The sequence below is a fragment of the Carassius gibelio genome, chromosome B6 (genome assembly GCF_023724105.1).
Source record: "Carassius gibelio isolate Cgi1373 ecotype wild population from Czech Republic chromosome B6, carGib1.2-hapl.c, whole genome shotgun sequence".
Taxonomy (NCBI): domain Eukaryota; kingdom Metazoa; phylum Chordata; class Actinopteri; order Cypriniformes; family Cyprinidae; genus Carassius; species Carassius gibelio.
In genome coordinates, this window is record NC_068401.1 from 17,267,439 (window position 1) to 17,286,640 (window position 19,202).

A 19,202-nucleotide genomic window follows, 5' to 3' on the forward strand; every position below is an offset into this window, starting at 1 on the left:
ATTGTGACTCCATTGGTGTTATTTTCTGCCTCAGATGGATTATATGCAGTTGCAAATATCATTAGAGTGTGGGCTTTTTGGAGGGAGAATTTTTATTGGTTTGAACGAATACGTTCTTTTACTGAACAAGACTCGGTGGATTACTGATCCATCAACTTAGATTACAATTCGCAAACGATCTGAATTTGAAGTAATTGGCCTTTTTTTCAATAATAAGGATCTGCTGACCAACTAAAGGAGAAGGGGCTTGTCATTTTTTCAGTTAGTAATGTTGAATGATCTGTTTTGTTGTCAGTAAACAAGTAAAACTCTCTCACCAGAGCTTCTTATTAGATTTGTAGATTACTTTTTAACAAATCAGTTGACTCAAACACTTGCACTGAATAAGCATCTTAGTGAGTCGATTCAGACGATTTGAATCACTTGTATGGATCAAAACTTAAACCAATAGTTTAAAAGCAACCTGATCTTGACATGAATGTCTATAATGATGCCTCTCACTCAGGAATGAAGAAATTGTTTGTTATTGTAATTAGTTAACATGTAAGCCCTTTGTTGTGACTTCTGTATTTCAATCAGTGTGTCAGGTCTGCATGACTCAAGCTTTCAATAGCATCCAGTATCACCCAAGACACCCCACATTACATCTGATTCCTCTTATTGGCTCATAGTCAGTTGCAAGAAAACGTCAGCTCGACCCAGTTATTCCGTTCCCTTTATATATGCGTACATTGCACAGCTGCTTCATACCAGCCCTTTTTAAAAGAGAGAATATATGTTTTTCTCTAATGCCTGATGCTTCGTCCATAGATATCTAAATTTGCTTCAAATCTTTATGTATGTCTGCAGGTTGACAGAACCCAGACAAGGAAGATCTGTCACTCCACGGTCAGCAGTGACAAGGACAGATATTAGGAGACTATTATATTCTTCCTATAGAAGCACTTCCTTCTGGAGCTTTATATCTGTCTCACATCCACACAGCCCATGCCATGGAGGCAATAGCTAAATACGATTTCAAAGCTACCGCTGATGATGAATTAAGTTTCAAGCGAGGAGAGATTTTAAAGGTAAGAGGCATTTTTTACTTGTGCATTTTTCATTCCTGTATTTCTGTATAATCAATCTATGAGGAACCTGATGTCTACAGAAATCTATAGTTTATCTTTTTGACCTGTTCCGATAAATGGTTACAGACTTTACATTTTAAATAGGGGTGTAACATTCACTCAATTATTATTATTATTATTTTTTTTTTTTTATTATTTTTTTTTTTACGAAATTAGATTTCTGGACAAATTTCCTTTTATTATGGCTTGGACAAAATGCTGCACGTTTTTTGTGAAATTGAAATATAACACTGTAATAATGTACTAAAATAGCACTTGCATATTATTGCTCTTTTGTTGGTTTTGATTGATTCTGTTGTCCTCATTTGTGAGTTTCTTTGAAAAAGGTGTCTGCTAAACAACCAAATTTAAATATAATGTAAATGTAAATAACAAAACTAAATTGAAATTTTAAAACAATACCAAAATAAAAAAAGTAACAAAAATAAAATAATCTTTTCATATGAAGAAAATAAGGCTTTTCATGTACTGTTTCCAGTTAAAATTAGAACAAGGATGCTGCATTCAGTACATGCAACAGGAGCAGCTTTTTATCTAAATGAGAAATGTATAATTTCAAAAATTTGAACCAAAAAACTAAATGGTTTGACTGTTTATGTTTAAATCAGAATTTGTTTAGCATCTCAACTGATTTGAATTGTCACATATTTGAATCAATTTTCAACCAGCTTGCAGTTAATCATTGCATACCTAATTTTAAGTATCAACTTTAATCAGTATCAGAAATATATAGCATTGATTGTGGATGAGCAGTGATGTCAAGTCAGTTTTATTTGTGTCACTTTCTCAGCATTGTGAAATTGGGTGTCTTGTAACCTTATCTGCTTTAAACTGAACAAACGTTAATCAATTTGAAATAAAGGTTTAGTCATATGAGTTAGCTTTGAGGCCATAAAATATTTAATTTAGGCTCTGATATATATATATATATATATATATATATATATATACATACATACATGACTATGAAAATTGTAGATTCACACTGAAGGCATCAAAACTATGAATTAACATGTGGAATTATATATGGAATTATATACATAACAAAACAGTGTGAAACAACTGAAAATTTGTCATATTCTAGTTTCTTTAAAGTAGGCACCTTTTGCTTTGATTACTGCTTTGCACACTCTTGGCATTCTCTTGATGAGCTTCAAGAGGTAGTCACCTGAAATGGTCTTCCAACAGTCTTGAAGGAGTTCCCCGAGAGATGCTTAGCACTTGTTGGCCCTTTTGCCTTCTGTCTGCGGTCCAGCTCACCCCTAAACCATCTGGATTGGGTTCAGGTCCGATGACTGTGGAGGCCAGACAACTTTCATTAATATTAATAAAAATGTTTTCTCTTGATATTATATAGACCTACTTACCTGCAAGTAATTTGCAAGTAGCATATACCAGTTTTCAAAATTTGGTGCCTGTAAGATTTCTTATTTATTTTTTACAAATAAATGTATACTTTTATTCATCAAGACTGCTTTAAATTGATCAAAAGTGACAGTGTTCTTTTGAACTTTTAATTATCAATGAATCTTTAAGAAATTATCACAGTTTCTAGTTTCCACAAAAAAAGAATAGGCACATATTAAGCTACTTTCAACTGATAACAACAAGAAATTCTACTGAAATCGCAAATCAGCATATAAGAATGATTTCTGAAAGATCTTGCGACACTAAAGACTAGCTAAAAACAACTTAGCCATCATAGAAGTAAATTATATCTTAAAATATATTTCAATAAAAACAGTTATTTTAAATGACAATAATATTTCACAATATTCCTATTTTTTACTGTATTTTTGATTGAATAAGTGTAGTTATGGTGAGCATGTCTTTTGGAAAAAATCCTGCTTCTGAACCAAGGTCAGTCACCCTAGCAACTCAGACTCCCCCAAATCACCCACCCCTAAAGGGTTCAGCTCCATCCAAAAGATTTTGGACTGGATTCAGGACTGCTTGCCATCCTGCTGTAATTTAATTTAGGCCATGGATCAGCTATTCTTGCCCCCTGGACCTTTCATCCAGCTAAATATAAGGCTTCAAAGCTGCACATCATTCTCAGTGTTCTAGACAACTTTTAATCAGCAGCATACATAAGTGCTCCGTGCTTCTGAATTCTACCAACTTGAATATGATCGCACTGCCCTTCACCCCGATTTTACTTCAAGTTTGCCCAAGTATTTGGCATGCAAATGAAGGGATTGGGATACTGGGCCAAGTTGAACTCCAGCAGAGGGTCAATGAAGGACCATCTCTCAAAGAAACCCTTGAGCTATGATGTAATGAAATGCATATTTTTATCATCTTCTAAATCTAAATTTTAGAGCCTCTAATGAACTAACTATCTTGGCAAAAACATTGTTCATTTGTGGCATTATGCTCTAGCCTGACTACGTCAGACTTCCTACTTCCACTCAATTTCATTTCGCTTCTGTACTCAGTCTGATACAGCATCAGAGCTTTCTGTTTGCCACCGGTCTGGAAACAGCCGGGCCAATCAACGAACAGAGGGCGGGCTGAGAGCCGTGACGTAGATGCTTAGCGCCGAGTTTTACATTGTAGGTTAGAGAAATCGAAAACCGAAACGAGCGCGGAAATGGGAAACGAGACACGGGATGCAATTCGCTCTGTTATGGAGAACATTCAACTCTTTTTCAAACTGCAAAAGTCGTTTACAGCCATGTTCACTCCGGTATTTCGCTCGCATCATCATGTGTTAACAACAGGTTTACAGTGGAAGTTCAATCATAGATTTGAGTTCGAAGCATGATGTCTGTGCTTCGATGCAGCTGTACAGGCACATAACATACGTCATAACTAAACGTATCTGATTGGCTATGGGTAACCAGTGATTTTAAACTTCAGACAAGCGCCCCCTAGCGAGAGAGAAAACACTTCTCTATTATGCCATTCCAGACTCTGTCTACGAAGCAAAGTGAAGTAGCAGAGTCTGGTATTACCAGGCTAATTATGCTCAGTGACACTATCAAATTTTCTTATCATATATCATAATTACAATTTATCATATTAAAAATAAGTTTAAAGAGAGGGATACCAGACCTCTGTCTCTGGTTGTTGCCTATATTCTGCATTGACTTTACCCCATACAGAAAGTAAAAGCTCAGAATTATTTTCAATAATTCAACAATCCATTGTAAGTTATTATTTAGGTGTTTTATTTTGAGACAATTTTTGTCCTTAAAACACGTTTAGAACTGCTTGCATGCATTTTTTTTCTTATAAATAGCCAAAGAATACAACATTTTATAACTAGTAAGATCATGAATATAATTAGCAATTACTTAGCTGAAATAATATGCCATGGTGATATGAGAAGTTGTTTGAATAAGTGGTATTTTATTTATTCTACAATTCTATGTTACCAAACGTACATAGTTGAAGTAACAGAATTGGAAACCTGTATCTTATATAGAGGAATGTTCACGTTTTGCTGTTCTCTATGAGTTGTGACAAACTGAGAATCATCTTCACTAAAAAGAGAGAATAACAGCCTAAACATATCCCATGGGATAACAGCATTTGCTTCTAATATGTTGAGAATATCCCCAAGCCCCAAGACTCGGTTAGGTTGGCCTAGAAATCCTGGCTAATTACTGTATCAGTCTCCTGACTGTAGGATAGGATTTGATCTTCTCTTTGGATTCCGTTTTGAACCTCTGACTCCAGGGAACTTGTCTTTTTGCAGGGTGTCTTGTGATTTTGGTGCTTCCCCCACACTTCCCCCGAGGGCAGTGTAACAAGTTTTTGCTGTATGTCATATTTGCGACTGACATATTTGCATATTTTTTGCCCTACTTTCCTGGTTTTTTGAGATTTGATTCTGCATTCAAAGGAGTTGCATCAAATAATGTCACCTGCAAAATAAGAGGATTCCTCATGGCTCACACATATCTTTTGCTCTTCCTTTCCTTCAAATCTGTATTTCATTTTCCCAGTGAAAAACAAATATAAATATTTTTAATAATTAGCTCAAAGGGAAAATATATATAATTAATTACAATTGAAGACCAAGATATGGCTCAGATATAGTGGTCTTTAACTTCCAAAGGTGGATAGAAGAGTTTGGAAGAGGTTTGTAGAAAACACCAAGTGGACCTGGGTTTGGTCAGTTTGGTCATGACAGTCGTGTCTCTGATGAGTCATTCAAAAATTAAAAAAAAAATACTTGGACAGATATAAAGCAATTATGGGATTGTATACTATCTCAGGATTTCAGCCATTCTTTTTTTACTGAGCAATTTATGGAAGCTACATTGCAAAGGCAAAATAATCTATATTTTATCAGTAGAGTTGTGAATTTGCAGTCTCAATTGAATGTGTAGGGAATAATTAATGACTACTGAAATATAAAAAATAATGCACACCTGTGACAGAGTGACATGTCCCTCTCAGTAAGCGCAGCACATACACAATGCACATACCTCACTCCTCCGCTGTAATTCCCTGCTGAGGCTATGTGGGTGCACACACACAACACTGATTAGGGATATGCCGGTTTTAAATTTTCATGTTGCAATTAATTGCTAATGATTTTATAATGATATTGAAATTTTGGCTGGTAAAAAGTGTTTTCATAATACAATATAACAGGTTTAATAACATTTTTCTTATAGCAAAAATAATTTAACATTTAAAAACAATAAAGCAATAAACACACAAAAAATTGTATAGCAATTTTTTTTCCTCAAAGACTAAGGCTACGTTCACACTGCAGGGCTTAATGCTCAATTCCGATTTTTTTTAAAAATAAGATTTTTTTGCAAGGCCGTTCACATTTCCAATTAAATGCGACCTTTTGTGATCTCCTGTGTGAACGTGAAATGACCTAGAAGTGACCCGCATGAGCAGAAGAGTACTAGTTAACGTTAAACATGGATGTCAACAACAGTGTAGTCAACAGCGGAGCTCTTTTTGCAATATTAAAGTTATTTCACCAACGGAGCCAGCACAATTACAATCTTCTCGTTTTAAGAAGAAAATTAAAAAGAAGGTTTTTGGCCATGGCGTTTTGTGGAGCGGTGTTAGCAATGTTGGTACAGAGAAACGTGTGGGTGCGGAGTCACATGCAGGAGTGGTGGGATACTGATGTGAGTGGCTCTTCTCGTTCCCGCCTAACGTTACTTCAATGCAGAATTATGGCGTTTGTAGCGTATCAATGACGTACGGGTTGGATACATGTGGCTTGGCCGTTCGGATGGAGGTCGCATTTCAAAAGATCGGATACGTATCGGATTCAGGACCACATATCCAGGTGGCCTGGGTCACATTTGAAAAGATCGGATCTGTGTCGTTCAGACTGTCATGAAAAGATCAGATACAGATACAAAAAAATCATAATTGGGTCGTTTCAGCCTGCAGTGTGAACGTAGCCTAAAGTGAAAAATAATTATAAAGACTAATAGGTATCACTTTACAATAAGATCTTGTTGAGCAATAGCTACATTTGGTACAGAAGTTATTAATCTTTGTTGAAAAAAACAACAACTTATTTTAGTTCATGTTAAATCATAAAAATAACACAGTTCCAACTTTTGATTTTAACAACGTGTTATTAAATATTGGAATTACCCAAGATTAATGAATGTTTTGAAGATTTTTTCATTGGCAGTTTATGTTAACTAATGAATTAACTAATGTTAACCAATGAAGCCAATGAATGTAAAGTGTGACTGAACAATAAAGAATCAAAATGTTGTATTCCAAAACAAGAAAATAGTCTATTAAGTCTAAATATTTGGCGCTGTGGTGAACACCATAGCGAATACACAAATCTGAATGGCTATTTAAATAATTTAAATGTGTTTTAGAAAGAAGCACAGCTGCTTTATTTACAGGTTTCCAGGGTAACAGGTGTTATGTTTATTGCCTTCATCTGTCAGAGTGAATTTGCTTTCATTCAGAGCATCTCTCATGTGCTCCGCCATGAGCTGTGGTGTTGTGCATATTTTTTTATAAATAGTTATTCTCAGTATTTTTAAGTGCCCACAAAATAAATATTGTGCATGTTCATTATCGTGATATATTGCATTACCGAATACCTGGACATGTCTTATACTGGTTTCACATACACTCAAATATATATACTCCATCTCCATCCTGACAATGATCCACACTGTGCATAACTACACAAACACATATATATTTTGAAGTTGTCCTTCCTTTTAATTTTTCATTTTGTTGATAACACTGATAATAGTTTAATCATTTACAGGTTTCTGTGTCTTGCCTATTTAAATGTTTACACCATTCAAATTGCTTTTGAGCTGCACACACTCATTCAAAGCACGCACAGAGCTGCGTTTCAGATAATGTGCGTACACAAAATTATTTCTTCTTGCACATATCCTTGCATCTGAATGAACACATAAACACAAAATTATCTCAAAATGACTGTCTCGGCAAGTATTCTCCTGAGCACAGTCAGTTATGTCTTAAGTGAACATAAACAGTGGTGAAAGTGCATCATTATATTGGATCCATGCATTCAGTCTTTGATGCCTTTATGGTATCAAATGAAAAACTTCAGTACTATTGAATTGAAATATTGAGTATTGAAAAATGATTTGTCTTTCGGTGCCAAATTTCGGTTCCAAAACCCAAGCGGCCGTTTTTTTTTTTTGCCAAGCAGTGTGTGAGCTTGTGGCATACGTGCATGTAAGGACCTAAATTCGCTGTAATTGGCTTTCCACCACCACATGACGTGACGGGGAGGATTTCTGAAGATACTCGCAGTCACACAACACAAGTGTAGTTGTTTTTTCTAAAAACCTTTCCATTTTACAATACGAAAGAGGTCTAAAGTGTGGCTACACTTTATAAAAGTGGATGCTGAGTCAGCAAAGTGCAACATATGCGATAAGAGTATTGCAACCAATGAACTTGTATTACCGAGCCAAAGATGATCTATTATTGAACATCTCGAATGAATAAAGACTTCAAGTTCATCTGTAAAGCACATAAAGCTATCGTTTGAGTTTATAAACTTCTATTCCATGCATGATTCATATGGATCTGTTAACTGAATGCAAAGTGTGAGTTCTAGGAGAATCTTTGTGTCTTGATGAGCATGTATCGCTCACTATGAGTCGCTAAATGAACAGCTGCTGTTCTTTTTTTTCTTTTTTAATGGAGGATCAGTTGCCCTATTGGTTAAAATCCCCAAACTGTATACTTAAATATTAAATGATATCAAAACAGGGGCGTTTGCGTCATAAAGTGGTGGGCTGCTGTGGGCCAGAAAGTCCAGGACCAGTTTTTGGTCCCAGTCCGCCCCTGAAATTTCACAACTTAAACCGAATGCATCCCCATGACGTTGACCACCACTTTATGTATGTTAGCTTGTGCTGCTAGTCGGTTGCTGTAGCGTTAGCGCTGTTATTTCCCCCTTCACATTAGCCTCTGCATCGGTCCACCCTGATGTTAGGAATAGGAAGACAATACCAGAAGGTGCCAATCCCTTCACACTGGCAGCAAGAGGGAACATGTCCACACAAAGACGCAAAGACAGTTTGATTTTGCACTATAATAGTTTTTTTTACATTCCTTTGGATTTTTGTTGGTTCAATATTAGCCTGTACACAATACCATTTGTTTATTTATTTATTTATTTATTTATGATATGTTCATGTTGTTGCAAAAAAGTTTCTCTTTTTTGTTAATTTTGGCCAAGTAAGGATTGATACCAATCCTGAGTGTCTGCTGGCGCACCCCTATCCAAAAAGCACAACCAGTTGTATTAATAATTTTAAAGTGTTACCAGAATTAGTTTTAATTAAGGTGAAAAATAAAAGTTTAATGTATTTGTAATGATGTTGAAATGGATTTTAAAGCATATGGTATCGAAAAAAGTATAGTTAGGAACCAGTATCGAAACTGAGGTATCGAAATTGGCACCGGATCGAAAGATTTTTAACAATACCCAGCCCTAGCCTAGGACTCTGTCAACTCTACAGGGGAGGAGAGAGAGGAAGATCTCCCAACCGTTCGTCTCAAGTCCACGTCACCTCAAGTCAGACCCTCTCTCCTGCTGCATCATCTGAAGGTGGGATGTATGCTGTGATGCTTGATTTTATGAGCACTCAAGAGCAGAGAGAGCAGCATTACCTTCTGGAGCTACAAAGTCTACAGCAGTCTATTCTGCAAGCTGTCCAGCCAACTGAGAGGTTGAGTGATGTGGAGAGCCAACAGATGGAGCTCCCAATGGCAGCTCATCGCAAATGTACAGATTAACAGAGAGAGCGATACTGACCAACCGACAAGGGGGCCAGCAGCCAGCCGATGCTACAAACAGAGCCAAAGTTGCAGGGGGAGGACATTGATAACTTTTTGCATCACTTCAAGAATCTGGCTAGAACTTGGAGGTGGCCAGAGGACGAGTGGATTTATTATATTGATCCCCTGTTAACTGGGCAGGTGAGGAATCACAATCTGAAACTTATAATTTGGAACTTGTACTATCGTTAGGTGAGGCCTGAGCTGGCCTGAGCTGCATACAGAGGATGAGATTGGTGAGACAATGGTCCTGGAACAGTTACTCAGTGATCTTCCCTAAGAGATCTGAGTGTGGATGAAGGAACATGAGCCAGCAACTGGACTTAATGCTGCTAAACTGGTTCAGCAGTACACCATTCCGCTCAGTTACTTCCATGTTGCACACGTTGATTTGACAGTGTTGCACAGAAAGTAGCTCCAGAGAAAATAATTGTTTTTATATTACTGACAACAACTGGGTCTGGGTCTGTGTAAAAAAATGCCCCTCAGAGTCCCTGCTGGTGAGGTAGCACTTTTTCAAAGTTCCAGAATTTTCAGGGGCGGGACTTGGACGCTAAACATCCTGACTGGTTGAGTTCACGCAGCATTGGTTGAGTTTAACCACCATTTATTCGGATCAACATTTTCAAAATATTACTGTTATTGTGTCATGAAATGTAATTTTAAAAGTATTTAAAGCGAGAATGTAGTTGTTTAAAACTCAAATATGTGGTTTATTTATAAAGACAGCTTCTATTTAAAAATGTGTTTCGCCGATCTCGGAGACTTGAGCTCCATGCGATCAGCGGGAGCTCAGTCCTCATGTATACGCCGAGAGCAGCCTCTCCTCGGCTTGACCTTCTGATGTGTGCCGCTGGCTCTGATGTCTCTTTAGTGGTTAAACATAAAATATAATTAAGTTTTGGGTAAATCTAACAGGTAATCTTTGGTCTGTATTCATTTTATCTATATGTTAAAATGAAAATAAAAAAGGCAAATTTATACAATATTTTGTTTCATTGTAATGGCTGTGTATATATATATATATATATATATATATATATATATATATATATATATATATATATATATATATATTAGGGGTGTAACGGTTCACAAAATTCACAGTTCGGTTCGATACGATTCACTGGTGTCACGGTTTGGTTCGGTACGGTTCGGTACGTTTTAGATACAGCAAAAAGAAAAAAATGGCAGATAAATGTCCTTGATTTTTAAAAAATGGTTTATTTATTAAAACTAGCAAAGTATGTTTGTTTTTTTTTACATTAAACAATGATGGAGCTATTCTTTATCCATCTTCTATGGTGTTTTCTTAGCAGCATACTGTATAAAACAAAAACAGCTCCTTATAAAAAAAAACTAAAATGTTATATTGTTGCAGTAGTTATGAACAAATAAAAAGATGTAACTTTTATATGGAACTCTATAACTCTTTATATTGAGTGTGTTTTTACTCAATTGGTTCTCTATAGGGCTTATGTTTTTTGGAACAAAGCAGGAATTACGGTCTGGCTGAAATGGGCTCGTGTAGGAATATTGTAACACTTACCTGAGCAGGAAGTTGCTGCCAAGAAAGACTCGATACTAGACAGTGGAAAAGGAAGGCCTGGCAATCAAGTGGGCATTGGAGATCCTCAGGTACTACCTGTTAGGAAGAGAGTTCTTGAAACAGATCAAAGAGCCTTGACATGGATCCAAACAATGAAGGATCACAACTCTCATGTGTCCAGGTGGTATCTTTCCTTGCAACCATACCAATTCAAAGTTCGACATAGACCTGTCCCCCATTATAAGATAGTGACTACCTGTCTTGGTACCTGGTCGGTTCGTGGTCTGGAGATGGGGGAAAGTGATGTGACAAAGTGACCTGTTCCTGTCAGCGCAGCACACACACACACTGCATCTTACCTCACTTCTCCTCTGTAATTCCCCACTGAGGCAATGTAGGTGCACACGCATGCCATTAGCATACTGGTTTCACATACACGCAAGCATATCCACTCCATCTCCATCCCCTACAGTGATCCATGCTGCATATAACGACACACACATATATATTTTGATGTTATTATCCATGCCGTGAGCAGTTCCCTACAACAAAGTTTATATATTTATCTGTTTTTGTTGTTTTGTAAAGTGTTTTCTTTGTTACTTTGCGTATAGCATTTCCTGGTGCTTGTCCTTAAAAAAGTGTGACTAGAACTACGCTCTTATGCATTTTCCGTACAAACATCCAAAGACATCCATAGACTCATAAAACTCAACATGTAATAAAAGCTCTGCTGAATTAAAGGAATAGCAGTTAGTTCAAAGGCAAATGAATAATGAACTATTGGTAGAGGTCAATTGGTAGAGCATTGCGCTATCAAGCGCAATGTTGGGGGTTCGATTTCCCAGGAACACATGATAGGTAAAAATTGATAGCCTGAATGCACTGTAAGTCGCTTTGGATAAAAGTGTCTGCTAAATGCGTACATTTTATTTTAATTTAATTTACTTCATATTGCCCACTCATAGAAAACACCTTGACAGGCTTTGGTCAGTTGGGTCATGACAGTCATGTCACTGATGAGTCAGTGAGATGAAACAGTAAAATATTTTTTGAAAATTCACATGCTAAGCCCTACAGAAGAAAAAAAGAAAAACAAACACATAAAATTAATGCTATTAAGATTAATGGAATACTCATTAAAAAATAACAACAAATTTTATAAAACAACTGATTCAGATTGTAATTTAAAATGAGCCATACTAAAAGCCAGTATAAAAATCTGTGCTGTTTTGAATGAGATGGACGTGATAAACACATCTGACAGAGACATGATTATGCTTCATATAGTCTTTATTTGTTTTGTACTGCATTCTCTGTTGCTTGTTGTAATAGGTTTTTCTAGAGAGATAAGTAATAATGTGATATTCTCATGAGCTAATATATTTAGTAATACATTTTAATATATTAGTAAATACATTTTTTTTGATAATGACAACAGCCTGAGTGTAAATAGCGGAGTTTTTGGATATTTGTTCCTTTGAACCATTCGTAGACACTTTATTATCCAGGCTGAACTCTTCTGTTTGTAATGCAATCTGTAGTGCTTTGACATAAGCCATAGAAACAATGTATTTTCTGTATTTTTAGCGGCACTTTCACTGACATCTAAAAGTGCCTCAAGCACAAGGCAGAATGCCACTAAAAGGTTCTTTCTGCTTCTAGTCTTGAGAATTTGATGTTGCATTAGAGACGTGACTATGCTTCCATCTGTGCATCCAAAACACCTGTTAATAAAATTATATGGTATACTATTAAGAAAGGAAAATGCAAGGTGTGCAATCTTTAGGGTTTCATCTTTAGGGTTTCAGCTTGTGACATATAAACGCGCATATCAACTCGATCACTTTATTCAGCGTTCATGTAAACACTACGTTCAGATTCATGAATCAGAATTAATTCATTCCGATGGAAGCAAAAAGTGTCCATGTAAACGCGCCTACTGATTCAGTGCTTGAGAGCAGGCATTTGAGTTGACATCACTAATGTCTTAACAATGCCTAATACTGCCCACACACTGTATGACTTTCAAGGTCATCGTATTGCTGTTCTTTTCACACTACAACTGTCCCTACTGATGTCATTTCTAGTCAAAACATTTCAAACACACAAGGACTTGGATTGCAGACTGGTCTAGATATTTAACCTGCTAACTATCTATAGTATCTTTCTTTGAAAATTCACACATGGTGATTGTGCACAACATAGACACATGCATGTCAAGTACTTGATGTGTGCTTTGGTGACACATCTTTCCGTCTGTTTCGTTCATTTAACTACAGTTATGATCTTGTCTTTGAACCTCCATGACTCACAGAACTAGGCTGCATTTAACATGTCCTGTTACAGCCTTCTGTAGATGTGTGTCTGGATCGTTTCAGCCTGGGATTAACTGTTTGGCCTTCAGGGGATATTTGGACTTGTAATATCATGGCTAATGCCAGTCTGATATGATTGGTTTGTGTTATTTATTTATTTACAAAGAAGTAAGATGCAACAAAGAGATTCATCAAAATGCATCAAATGTTAATAAGCCTTAATCTTTATCGAAATCTCCAATAATAATAGTAATGCTGAGTTTTAACCTATTCTCAGCTGCTGAAGATTACACTTCTTTCCAACCATAGCAGCTCTCCATTGCCCCTGAACACAACAATAATCTGTTTATTACAGATATGAAGCTAAGTCGGCCCGCTGGAAAGGATACATGCCAGACATGTGGTAAAAACTGGATTGAGTGGACATCCATAGCCCAATATGGTTTGCCTGCATTGATCGTTTAGTGGGCTCCTATGATTATCACCGAATTACAAAATCCTGAAAAATCTCATCCCCTGCCTCTATGCTTCATTTTCCATTTTTGTCTCATGAGCAATTATGCTTCCTTTGTGTCTCATAAGTGCGTTAGGCACATTGGACCATATTTCCTAGAAAAACTGTAATGGCCTACATTAGCCAGATTGGGTGTGCAGTGTGACCAAAACCTTGTAAGACATGTACATGCACATACATACAGAGAATTGAAATTACATTACTCTCAGACCCTTGGTGCATACAGATAACACTAACAGTACAACATAAAATACAGATAAAATATAAAATACAGCTATAGAAATAAGGTAATGTAAAAAAAAAAAAAAAAAAAAAAAGATTTACCCTCAATATTTGAACAGTAGTGTTTTGGGGAAAATTCTTAAAAATTATCCCTATGTATTAAAAATGAAAATCACCATGTAGTGATGTGTTTTTGATTTTCTTTGAATAACATTTTAGTTTAAATTATATATTTTTAAATCTCATTTTGTATTTTTTGTTTGGAATTAAAGTAACAAAAACAAAACGTCTTCATACTATACTTGAGAAAAAAAAGTAATCCCTCATTCAAAAGGAAAAGCTAATTTTAGGAAACAGCTGATTCAGAATTTCATTTCTGATAGAATAAGCCATGCTAAGCCAGTTTTATGCATAATATAAACATGATAAACACATTTTATTAAGACATGATTATGCTTTATATATTCTTTATCTGTTTTGCAGTGCATTCTCTGTTGCTTGTTGTCATTATTTGTTCTAGACAGAAACAGAGTGAGTAATAATGTGATGTTCACATCCTCTAGGGGGCGCTATGGGGAACACCTTGTCGTGACCCTTGTCTGAAGCATAAATTGAAAAAAACAGCAACGAGTTGGCCGGCGACAGCCTCTGACATCACTACCTGCGTGACTATAAACCAGGGCCGTGCACAGACCTTTTGAGGGGCATGTGCTGAAACTGAAAAAGGGCACCCCCCTCCCTTTTTTATATCAATTATATATATTCTCTTTTTTAGCTATTCTGTTTGGTTTTATAAGCTTATTTGTATTATTTGGTTAACATGATTATGAATGACATTGAAGAGGGGAAGGTGAGCAATGAGTCAAGTATTTTTGACAAACTTTTTTGAAATATAATTTAAGTAATTATGTCCAACTCAATTCCAGATTATAAGAAACTATAGCCATACCGTTACTATAACATATCCAACATGTATCCGGCTACCTGGCAAAAATTTGATACTGTGGTGGACCAGGGAAGTTGGTCTCTTGAAGGTCTCTTATTTACTACACTTTCCTTAAAATAAGCCAGCAATGAAAAAATAAAAAATAATAAAAATAGTTTGAAAAGTACAGTTGCAGTGAAAAGCATTTCTGAAGCATCATGTGACACTAAAGAGTACTGAACTGGAGTAATGATGCTGAAAATTCAGCTTTGATCACAAAAATAAATTACATTTTTAAATATATTCAAATAGAAAACAGTTATTTAAAAAAAATTGTAAAAAATATTACACAATATTACTGTTTTTGCTGTATTTTGGATCAAATAAATGAAGCCTTGGAATGAATCATGAATTACATTCTGCATGATAAAATATAAAGATTTCAGTGATCTTCTGTAATTTTATTTTAGTTACTACTACATTACTGTAGTAAAACCATGTTTTACTACATTTTATACATGTGAGGACGAGCGGAGAGTATACCATAACATGATTAGCCTAAATGTTAATAAATTAATTGTATCAGCAATCATAAATCAAAGAAGAAATTTCTTAGAAATATGTTATCTAGGTGACGAGGATCACTCGTCGCTTTGTGTAAGTTCCAGTACGAAACAGCGAGGGGGCGCACCTGTTATGCTTTTCCGATGGTAAAAACAAATTATATGTTGTTGTATTATATATCAATATACAGTTTTTGACCAGCGAATGTGTGCAAATGTGATTTTTTTTTGTCCGTCATTAAAACGGCGACGTCGCCTGCCGCTGCCGGCATCACATTACATTTTCATCTACAGGTTACAAACTAGTTTTTGTAGCTATATAGACGGAGCGCTCAGTTTTTCCTGTGGTAAAATGCATTTGGCCAAAATCGCATTTTATAAAAGATGAAATGCTACTGTATGCACAGGCTATTTAAGTGTTGGCTATGTATTGGCTATGACTAGATGGCAAATGTTAGCCCTCTCTCTCAGGCGACATCCCACATGTCTGAGTCAGTCAGACATCAAATAAATAAAATATGAGCCTTTATAGACATTGTGTTTAGTAGTACTTATTCAAACAACAAGACATTTATTTACCCTTCGCAAAACTTTGTTCAGCTCAGTTGTTGTCTACTGTACTGCGTGTTGATTCAATGAATATAGAGGGGGCGGAGTTATCAGCTTAATGACAGCTTGAGGAACGAATAAGATTTACACAAGCTCGTTTTAAGAACTTTCATTTGCTAAATATTTGTAAAACAGACAGACAGACGTAAAGGGTGACCAATAGCGTTGATAAAAAAAAAAAAAACACCAAAAAAAGGGCACTTCGGAGTGTAAGGGCAAAAAGGGCATGTGTTCTGCACAGGTTGAGCCCTACCTGTGCACGTGCCTGCTATAAACAGGCACGGGGAGAACACATCATTCTCTTCTTCGTCTTCACTGATTGTTCTGTTTGAAGCATGTATCTGAATGAACTGATAAGAGCTATCTTTCTCTGTCTATCATGGCGACTACTAGCAAGCGTTTAGACAATGTGTGCCTCCGTGTTTGCGTTATTTGACACCTGATGAGACACACGATCTTTGCGCCATTTGTTTGGATGAAGAGCACAAATGCAATGTCTTTGAGGAGGCAATCTGCTTGCATTGTGAGCGTTTTTTTTTTTTTTCAATGAAAAAGCTCCGTTCTCGTTCATCTCTTTTTCAGAGGAAAAAAAAGGCAGCCATCTGCTTCCCGCAGTTCAGGAACCGCAGCTGCTGAGGCACAGAGGATAATGAGCTCATGAGAATTTCAGGTGGCTCTGTCTGAATGGTTTAGAGAGGGACTTTCCCTTTCGAGCTCGTAATGGCGGCGGACGAGAAAGAACCTCGGGAGGATGATGTTATATCTTTAACACTTTTTGATACTGAGGTTAGTGCTCTGCTGGGATTTTACCCAGGAAAAACAGGTGATATTTGAGGATGGTGAAGAAGCTGAGGCTGAGCCTTCTCAATCCTCTTGCCCTGCATATGTAGAGCTGTTGGAGGTTATGGATCGCGCCACTGCAAGTTGGACTTGCCATGAAGTACGCTAACAAGGTGACGCCGTGAGGTCGCCTTGATGAGTGTTATCTTTCTGACTATAGCCCTCCAGCTCAGGTGAGCCTTCCATTTCTCCCTGATCTCTATACAGAGATCGAAAAGAAATGAAAGAGGCTTTTTTCTTCTCGCGTTCATCGGTTTCAGCATAAGAGTTGTGCGAAAACGGCTATGAGAGGATGCCCCCTGTAGAAAAAGAAAGACATTATATCTTAATTTCCCTCCTTGCCATCTAAAACCCTTCAAGAAATACATCTCACTTAAATGGCAAGACATATGCAGCAGCACGTCAGGCTGTGGCGTTATTACACATGATGGTGGTGCTTCAAGCATATCAGACTGATCTGCCAAGCAGGACGCCTCTTCCATAGGCAGGACTATGGCGGCCATGGTGGTGGCTGAGAGACGTGAACTTGGCAGACATTGGGAAGAAAATTCTTCTGTTCTCAGGTTTCGCCATCTGAACTTTTCAGTATTTCCCTTGAGACAGTGATTGAGAAGTTCAGGGAGATGAAGGTGCACTCTGCTGCTTTCAGATCCTTCGTTTCACGAAGGTCCAGGTCTGAGCCCAAACAACATAAGGGTCCTGGCCTGTCTCAATCTGAGGATCAAAGACGGGCACAGAAGGCTAGTGTCGCGACTCGCGCTCCTGCGGGCAGGGGTAAGAGGAATTGTGGGTCACAAGGAGGTGAGCAGAACCTAAGGGATGTGATCCAGATGAGGCAGCGTTCTCGTCTGAATCAGAGTGATACAGAGGTATCTAAACCTTCACTTTAGGGATTTTGAACTTCTCCTTTTATCCTCCCCTTCCCAATTCCCCTGTAACCATGAGCTCTCCACCTGAACGAGGTTAGGTGGAAACCTCTCACATAACAGTCTCCTATGCTGGACCTATAATGTTTTTGGCTGGTTCTATGTTCATAGCAACCACCCTACTGATGGTCCGAACTAAAAGGAGGCGCCCCTTGAGCGGGGCTCCAGCGCAGGAGGGTGGGTGAGTATGTAACCCTTTCTGTATATACTTATGTGTATTCAATTGCTGGTGGTTATGTGTTTACTAATAAACTCTGTGAGTTTCCTTTGCAGTGCTCAGTCACAGTGTTTACTAAACACTCATCAGCACCAGCCATCCGGCTTTATGTTCCGGTATTTGGCGGCTGAGATCGCAGGTTTCTGCGGGAGCCTCACTGATCATCAGGCTTGGCACAGCAGTGCGGGGAATTTCATGGATGTCTGGCCAGGTCACCCTGAGGGGTCTCCTGGCCGCTTAGTTGTGCTGTCGCATCCAGCGGGAAGTGGAGGTGGCAGTTACAGAAGTCTTCTTATCATCGCTGTCGGGCGGAATCCTCGTATCTCCAAAATCATAATTTTTCAGGAAATTAAAAAAACTGCATATTTTTTGAGTTATTCAACATTGTATTGTTAAAGTTGGTATTATATTGTTATAATATACTGTTGTGTACCAACATTAACACAACATTTCCCCAAAATCATGTTTTATCAGAGATACAAGTTTTATGACTTTATGGGAGCATAAAGATAAAAGTTTACGGTCTCATTGATAAGAATGGTACGGACACAGACATCGCTGTTGCCAGCAGTTCATGAGAGTCTGTGGTCACTTTGAGCCTTTTGACAAGAGACAAGGCTTTATGAGCTAATCAAATGATTGTGGTTACATACATCTTCCTAAACTGTATTTTAAACGTTAGAGCTATGCGTGATACAATACCAAAATAAAACGCTAAACTGACTAGGCTGTCTAATAGGCAGAAATTAATCTGCACGCAAAATTGGCGATTGCGTTGAACCTTTTGACAAGAGAAAAGGCTTCAATAGTTAACCAAAGCTAACGACTGTGGTTACATACATCTTCCTTAACTCTATTTTAAAGGTTTGAGAGCGATAAGTGATGCAATACAAAGAACAATGTGCTGATTAAGATGTCTAATAGGATTTAATTTGCCTAATCTTTTCGCCAATTTACCTTCGAGGCTCACGGTCGTTATTGTATCCAAAGAAGAATATTTGGCACCAGAGCCTTTTTTCTCCCATAAATAAAAACCTTGCTACTTGGGGTGTTTTACATGCACAGTACCTAGAGAGGCATAGTCTATAAGTAGGCCTAAC

General features: G+C 37.2%; 1 protein-coding gene across 3 annotated transcripts in view; it reads left to right on the forward strand.

Annotated features, from left to right (window-relative positions):
* The window catches only part of grb2a (growth factor receptor-bound protein 2a), a 49,097-nt gene that overhangs the window by 3,510 nt on the left and 26,385 nt on the right, over positions 1 to 19,202 (forward strand). For all 3 annotated transcript variants that reach the window (XM_052558373.1, XM_052558372.1, XM_052558371.1), the window contains one exon: positions 850 to 1,070. In XM_052558373.1, the coding sequence (XP_052414333.1) occupies positions 993 to 1,070 (78 nt within the window). In that variant the 5' untranslated portion in view covers positions 850 to 992. The remainder of the gene's footprint in view (positions 1 to 849; positions 1,071 to 19,202) is intronic.